We start from the raw sequence: 8,577 nt of genomic DNA, 5'->3' as shown, positions 1-8,577 counted from the left end.
AAGGTAGACTGGATTGGGTTGCGTTTGATTGTGAAAGGCATAGAGTTGAGCGTGTTGCATGTCTTGCTGTTGTTGAGGAGGCTGTTGTTGCCGGTGTTGGTTTTGCAGGAGCTTGAGTATCTCGTCCACCTGACTTTGCGTCGCGGCCATCTCGCCGGCGTTACGAGCGTCCGACGTCTGTTCGGGTTCTCGGTCAAGGGGTTTCTCGTCAGTAGTGTCACCTGCGCAGAGTTTGGTTCCCGTGCCTGTTCGCCTACTGAATTCCCTGGCCCCTCGTAGAGTGAACAAGGCGTCTTCGTCCGGTCCCCTTAGCAAACGAGTAAATAGGTTATTCTGAACCTTCACGGCCTCTAACGCGTCTTTCAGTAGGCGCATTTCGGCCGTCTGATCCGCCACCATCTTTCGCAGAGCCTCCGCGTCTTGCTGGCCCACTCGCTCTGCAGATGTCAGAGTCTCTGGGGCGCAGAGGGTAGTAGATAGGCCGAGGGGCTTTTCGCCAGCGTCCAGTGCGGCGTCTTTCGAGCAGGAGAACCCCATTCTAGTCATCGTCGACGGCAAGTCCTTTGCCGACACCACCACGCAAAAACAACCCGGTCTCATGGGCCAAGAGACCAAACTGCACTCTTCCGTGACGGGCCCCTTTGCGTTATCCCCGACTGTACCTAAGCTAAAACCCGTACTGGTTTCTGGTTGCACGACGCCCGCCGCGTACTCCGTATCGGCCCTCGCCACGCAGCAATACAGAAAGGTTTTGTTTGTCGATCGGCTGTGCACGTGCCAGTAGCATTTGACCGAGCCGATCTCCTTCTCGGTCTTGTGCATGAACAAGGCCCTGCCCGGTTGAGGGTGACAAGCTCCGGAGAAAGACAAGTCGTTTGGCACAATGTATTCCAGCCTAGAATCCGGGTATATCTCGCCCGAGGCTACGCCGTACACGCTGCACATGCCCACGATGAACGTGTCCGCGCCAGAAGACTTTATAGCCTGCAGCGCGCCGTTGTATTGTGCGTCGTGTGTGCCGTAGCATTCTTTGCAAAAGATAGGAACGAACAGAGATCGGTCGCACCGCACGGGTTCGTCCGGGTATTGTTCCGGAGTCGCGTAGTCCACTAGGGTCATCGTCGATAAGTCGACGACAGCGCGCACGCTGTCGTCCTTGCGAACCTTAATGTACGCCCGCCGGTCCTTGGTTGCAAATACGGGACCGAGTCTCGATCCCATGGCTCCCGCCATGGCCTCGTCCATCGCGGCGAAGCGCACCGACGTCGGAGTCAACCTAGGCGAGCCTTCGTGTTAAACGTCACGTTGTCACCCCAGACAAATTCGTCGTCGAAGGCCAGTAATATCGTAAGAGCCACGCTCGATATATGCCGCACGTCAGCGACCGTACAGTACGGAGGGGTTCCTGTTACGGGGACGTCGCGGTGGTCGAGGGTTGCTCCTTGCGTCTTTGTCAACTCTGCGATCAACTCTGTTAATCTAGCGGCTTCCGACACTCTGATCTGAAACAGCCGTCCGAGATACGCACCGGTGTAAAGGCCGCCGCCGAGTCTGTCGCGCGTGCCTTGAACAGAACCGGTTTTGCACCATTTACAATGTTCGCTATGTACTATAGCTATTACGTTCTCGCCGGCCGAATCTCGATGTAAGCAGATGCCGCCGGTCCGAAAGCGATCGCAACAAACCGACAGCAATCCACCCGACACCGTGAGCCTGTCACACTGTATGCGCCCGACCACGCCGCACTCCTCGACTTGCGAAGATGAGCAACCGTCCGCACGGCGATTCACCGCCACTAACTCGGCCGAGGAGGTCTGAACACTGGACATCCTCCTCCGACCGCGCTCACCGAGCACGTTCTATAACCGCGACGACAACAACGACTAGTCGCCCCGCGGAACATTCTTCGTCGGGCGTCCGACCCTCTATTAGTAGATCTAACTCCTCGACGCAGCGAGGTTCCACGGAAGAAAACAGGCCTCGTGCAACCGCACCACGAGATCCAGGGTATTCCGTCGCTATGGCTTCAGATCCCGTGTTCAGCTTGTTTCCAGAGCCGTCGGACCAGGGCGTTCTCGAGTGTCAGCAAAACGGGGATGTCGATCGCTTCATGCAGAAGCAATATCCGATGTTATACGTCAAGTTAAACACGGACCAGCAGCCCGGTATCGTGGACGTCGAACTCTGCCCTCAAAAACAGTGTCGTCTATGCGAACTGGACCAAAACACCGCGGATGCGATCAAGGTACTCAAACCTCACGAAGTCAGGTCGTTTTTGGTGTCGTGCGGACAAAGGTTTACAACCGAAGAGGTCAACGTTCATCTGGGTCACACCGTAACGTCGGACGAAAACACGATCGGCGTACTGCAGAACATGTCGATAGACTTGATAGCCCGCTCGTACACATTAGCGAACCGTACTTCGCTACACATCATGAACCGCGTGACTACCCATATGGGTAAGGCGATACTGGTACCGGATCAGGACGTGGCCAAGATTCACAACGACGCAGTGAAACAATTCATCGGACTCACGGCCATGTGCCGAACTCTACTAAAACACCGGCCCGTAGATTCAAACGACAAGGGAGGGTCGCATCCTCTGCTATGACGCTGTGCAGCTGATGCTATCAGAGCGCCCTCCGTAGCTTTACCTTGTAAGCGGCACATTCGTCGTGACACCATGATCGCCGCATTCGCTCTGTGTGTGGGTTTGTTGTTGCCTTTCGCGGCATGCAGCCCCGTGGTGTACGACAACAACAACAACAACAACAAAAACAACAGAATCGCCAAGCCGTACGGATACGCTCCGTACGTCTGGATATCGGTTCTGAGATGCGCTGCGGGGACCAGCTGGTGTCAAGGTTACAGCAAAGGAAGCTTCGCCTTGACGGTTGACATCGCGGGGCCCGAGGATCCGAGTGACCAAACGTGTACACATTACTGCTCCGGGAAAATTTACGCGAGCTGGAGACCCGACAGGAGTGCTAGTGGCGATCTGAGTAGATACGAACGTCAAGGTGTTATGCTAGGCGCGTACGTGCTGAAGCTGGACAGAGACTCGTGCGTAGAAATACCAGGAAAGTTCCCGTGCGCAGATCGCGTGGTATCTTCAATTCCCATCAACAAGGTATCCGTAATGCTGCACGCCAATGAGAGAAACAGAGAGTATTTCTTCGGCGACGATCCCGCGGCGCAGTGCGACCCCGATCCCCAGTGCGCAACCTACAAATTGTTGAGAAGGACCTTATACGCAACCGAAGGGAATAGGACTTGGCCCGACACCGACGACGTGCTGAGCATAAGAAACTCTCCGTACGCTTGCGTGTTATCGTACGTGGGCCTGGGCGACAGCGAGTCGATAGGCCTGTGCTACACTCAACTGGGCGACAACTGTTTTCGCTCAAACGGAAACACGTTCTGCATAGGACGAACCGATACCAACAGCGTGGGCATAACCAACGCCGACGAAGACGCCTCGGCCCCTATCGCTATGTGCGAAATATCTAGTGCCGCGGAGCTGCTGCGGAGAGATGTGCTATCGCGACCCACTACCGGTGAAATCGAAGCCTTCATCGCCTCCTCGTCCTGCGACGCTACCATAGTATCGGCGGACAACGCGACGTACGCCTCGGATCATCTGTCCCTGGACGTGGACATCGACAGGTTCCACGCGTTGAGCGAATTCGGGCACGTTATTCTCAGGATACCGCTGGACAGGTGCGTGGTCCCCGTGGCTTCCACAGACGGTGGGTACGCCTCGACGATGCAGAACATAGCTAAGACCCTGCACAAAACGGCGATTGCCACGTACGCGAGCGCCATCATGCTGGACGCCAGCGCGTGGGGCGGCGCATCCGCTTGCTCTCGGGTCAACGCAGATTCCGAGGTGAGCAAAGTGGCGAGCGACGTGGCGCGGGCGATAACTGAGCTACGGGCAACCAAGCTATTCCTTCGTTTACCGAGAGATGTGAGACGTGTGAAGACCATGAACTTTGCGAGCCTTGGAACGTTCGAGGCCTTTGTCACCCCCCGACTGTTCGTTAACATGACCGAACCCAAAGACTGCCAGAACATGTGGACGAAAAAAGGGGGTTCGATCAAGGGCATCGTGCCGTACGTGCTGGCTGTATTACGCGGTGGCGTTAAGGCTAACAAGCTGATAGCTACGTTGTCGCTAACCGGGGGGCTGACGATTACACCCGTGGAGAACAACAACGTGACGGACGTCTCGAATAAAACCACGACCGAACTCACATTGGCCGACATGGAAAGTAATAACATTTTGAGATGCGAGGAAGACATGAACACGAAATGTTGCTCCGGATCGACGACGACCATGTGGGGCAGAAACGCGTTAGTCAACGCGACGTACACGTCTACGTCCCTCGAAACACTCAAGCAGTACCCCGAATTGATAGCGGTCGCGTTTGGTATCAACCAATTTGTGATCTCCCCCGTGGACTCGGATTTCAAGCGAAAGGTGCGCGCTAACACCCCCGCTATATCGAGCGTGACGTCCGCAGTCCACAGGCTTAGGGACTGGCGCAGACAACAGGCTGTGGCGGGGGTGTCGAGCGACACCGCATCCCGTGCCAGCGTGAGGAACAGGCGCTCCGCAAACTCAGTCGTGGGAACGGATTCCACGGAAGCTATCGCCGTCCCTAGAGAATACAAGGACCCTGCGTCGGGATCCAAAAATTGCCTCGACCCGCAGTATCAAGTCGGTCTCAGCAACAGACTCGTGTGTCCGGGGCTTATAATTTTGAACGGGGCCTTGGGGGTGTTCAAAGAGCCGTACAAGGAGATGTACAAGACAAGCTACGATAACATGTACATCGTGAACGTGCACACGCTGCAATCTTGCACGCCCGGCGAACCGAAACGCGAGGCCCTACTGTCCAGCACCCCGCCGCAGACCGCGATCAACATACACACGCTAGTACCCACCACGGACAGCAGTCACTACATGGTGGGTATACTGGACACCGCTACCGTGGTGGAGTACAAGCCTCCGGTTAACAAAGTATGTAACGCCTACAACGACGGAGAGACCATCCACAATATGAACGTGGTGGCCGTGGACGACGGCTACACGGTGGATAAGCCGACGATCGAGGCCGAGCACGGATTGATAGTCAAGCCGGCCGAAGCGTTGTATTTCGTATCGAACTTTACCCACGGCATAGATTACATAAATATGGACGTGCGGTGTATCGATTACGACGTGAGCGCCATGCAACCGTGTCTAATAGCGATATGCGGAGGGGACGACAGTTGTCGAAGGAATTACGGCAGGCTGTGCAATTCCGCTCACGAGATAGTAAACGACGCACGCAGAGCCAGTGAATTTGTGCAACAGGGGCTGCGAGAGCTGGCCATGCAGGAACGGAAAGCGAGGATGTACGAACTACCGGACTCGGCGCCGTTTCCCTGGCTGGACAGGCCGCCTAAACCCCGCGGCAGAAAGAAACGTTTCGTGGCCACGGGCATGGCGACCGCGGCGTTGGGGTTGGCCTGGCACACGTCGAACAGAGTTGATAAATTGGAAGAGCAGATGGACCTTTTGAAAAACAACTATGTCAAAATCTCTCAGGACATGGTCGAAGTCAGCAGGAAGCTCGATGATAATATAGCATTGGTGAATGGACGCCTAGACGAGCAGGAGATACAAATGCAGCGCAATACTGAGAAGGCCAACAAAAACTTTGCCCTGCTCAAAGAGACTATGATGAAAAACAGGGAAGCCTTGATGCGTGACATCAACGTCAAATTCTCCGTCACCATTAGCTACCAGATGTGGTACGCTCAGATGCAGAGCGTCACGCATCAAATGATGCAGGCGGCCATGCAGGTGAGGTTCATGGCCAGAGGGATCGAGAACTGTCTCAGGCAAATTGCATCGAGGCGATCCGGCAGTTGCCCGAGCGGCATGTCTGTGATACAGGAACACCCCGGATTGTCCGAATTCCCGACGGTCGCCACCGCTCTGTACAAAGACAGGAAACTGTTCATAGTGCATTCTTTGCCCAACACGGTGGAGAAAACCACAATCAGGGGTGTTATACCCATGCCCAAAATGAGCACAGACGGCATCCCATGTTGGCCCGATTACAAGGTGTGGCTGATAAACGGCAAATATTACGAGCCTTCGGAATGTCACGGAAGGTACTGCCGTGCACCCGAGCCTCATCACACGTACCTAAGATGCCTGGAAAATCCCAAGGACTGTAAGACCGTGTGCGCGCCGTGTCACAAAGGCGTATGCTATCAGAAGAACCAAGTCACTTGGATGGAAGGTGTCGCGACCGTGGAAATAGAATCCCCCCCCCTTAAACCCTTTTCCCGGACGCATATATCGCAAGGCCCGGTGTCCTTTGCGGATCTGTTAGAGGACAACGCGGCAGGAGGGCCTGAATTGGAGCTACTTACGAATATAAACACAAGCATAAAACTCATTAGTCTCCACGGTGAACTTGACAACATAAGCAGAAACATAGAAGCGTTTGATAAACGCTACGATGAGATAACCGCTAGCAGGGTCACATTCGGAGGATGGCTTTCAGGTTTTGCCAGCGATGCCGCGCTGTGGACTTGTGTTGCCGTACTCATGGCATGGTGTACCGGCCTTTCTGCTGGGATAGCCTATACGATGTTTTGTGGAGGAGGAGGCTGCGGCGGCGGAGGTATTTCGCGGCCGGTTGGCGTGAAGCCTCGCTTTCGCCGAAGACCTAAGCTGCTATGAAAGGGTTGTCTGTTTCAAGACAACACGAACCCACTGCTTTCACGTCGGGGTATTGTAATTGTAATGCAATTGTCAGTGTCATACCTGTACGTTGTACATTGTTTGTGTGTGTGTGTGTGTATATATATGTATGTAATAAAAGTAAAAGAACTGGACTGTGTGGTGGCGTATGTATGTAATCCATTGTCTTGTGAAAGACAAACCAAACCGACCCCCCCCCCCCCCCCCCCCCCCCCCCCGTTCGTCGCAGAGCTGTATAGCTGTTGTGCTTTCGGTCAATATAAATTAGGACCAGGGTACAGTTTGCGCTTTCGTACTCGTAGTCTAACCAGAGTGTTGTTGATGATTTCTTCAGTGAGCCGGGAAAGCGGTGTGCGGTACATGCACCACGTTGCCCTCTGCGGGGAGGTGAAAGAAAAGCATCGTTAGACTTTGACATTTTCTACTGCTGTACTGCGATGGATACGCAGGGAGAGGACTGGGTTTACACTCTAGGTGCAACCGATGGGGTTTTCGTAAAGTGTGCTGTGACTTTAGTTCACACTGCCACACAACCCAACATAGTACGATGTAAGACTTCCAACTTTGGAGTTCTACGGCCATTGCCTGGTCGCAACATCAACTTTGAGATGATATGCGAAGCTCTGAGGTTTATGTTGACAGCACCAGCCGCGCCACACCTTTTGGGCTTCACTATTCGGTGTCAACGCGTGTTGTGGGTAAAGACATTTTTTGTCACTCTCGTCTGCGACGAACCAGGCACCGTGCGGGAAACTGCAAAGATGCAGCCTTGGTTGATTAGAATTATGGGCCAGACTCTACTGCTTCATTTCTATCACGAGAGAGTGTTAACCCACATACTCGTAACTCACAAGGATCATACGCAAAAGATATCTAGAGAGCACGTAGGATGGATACCGTGTTTTACGGATCTCAAAGACGTGGCCGACGTGGATAGTGGGAGTTGCGTTTGTTCTACGCTTCGTGGACTGTGGACTGTCACAGACAGACATGCGTACTTTCGACAACGTGTGATGCCGAATATTACACAGAGACTAACGCGTTGCACTCGCGATGTTGCCGATACCGGTTATCGAGAATTACTACTGAACATCGCCCGACACGCGGGTTGGATATTGCAAGGATATAACACCAGATTGCAGGAGGTTGAGACGGTACACATCCTATCGATGCTGCCGGTGAATATGGGCCGTGATGTGCGACGCGTGTACCCAGTGCAATCTATGTACAGATTAACGGACTGCCAAGGCGAGTCGCGTGCAGAGATGTATACGTGCCAGGCGAACGAAGAGCCTATGGCGTTCGTGTATAATCTAAAACAATGGCTCTCCTGGGTAGATGAAACTCCTGAGCTACACGGGGTGCAAGGGCACGTCTCCGACTGAGATGCAACGGTCACAGTGCCCTGCAACAGCCGTGTCGCGTCCCAACCGATGTCTGGGTCCACCGTATCATATATGTTATTATCGTCAACATCTAATGTGTTTTGTTGTGACTCTGCGTACCCATGTTTTTTAGAATGCTGTATGTGGCTCGTACCAACGTGTTAGAATGCTGTATGTGACGACACAATAATAAAGACATTTGTATCATTCTACCATCGTGTTGTTTATTTTGTACATTGCACACAGATCAACAGAAAACAGGCAATCTACACTATGTGCACAGGACAATTCGGTTCAGGCGGTCTTCCGTATGCGTTACACGCTTCTTGGACCGTGACCTTGGTCACAGGCTCCCTGGCGTCATCCAAGTCCCTTTGTATGGCCAGAGTGAGCACTTGCTTGTTTATGTATTCCGAAGCATTGAGT

At 53.6% G+C, this 8,577-nt stretch overlaps 1 protein-coding gene across 1 annotated transcript; it reads left to right on the top strand.

The window, feature by feature from the left end:
* The first annotated feature begins 2,683 nt into the window (after positions 1 to 2,683).
* Positions 2,684 to 6,745, top strand: LOC147326540 (uncharacterized). Its single transcript, XM_086297792.1, has one exon. The coding sequence runs from the start codon at positions 2,684 to 2,686 to the stop codon at positions 6,743 to 6,745; it is 4,062 nt and encodes a 1,353-aa protein (XP_086153918.1).
* The last annotated feature ends 1,832 nt before the right edge of the window (positions 6,746 to 8,577 follow it).

The sequence above is a fragment of the Aulonocara sp. 'chitande type north' Nkhata Bay genome, linkage group LG7, assembly GCF_057382095.1.
Source record: "Aulonocara sp. 'chitande type north' Nkhata Bay isolate Kocher_YH1m ecotype deep benthic linkage group LG7, A_spYH_male_GT1.1, whole genome shotgun sequence".
NCBI lineage: Eukaryota > Metazoa > Chordata > Actinopteri > Cichliformes > Cichlidae > Aulonocara > Aulonocara sp. 'chitande type north' Nkhata Bay.
Note: the sequence above shows the minus strand (reverse complement) of the source record. Positions and strands in the feature narration are given on the sequence as shown.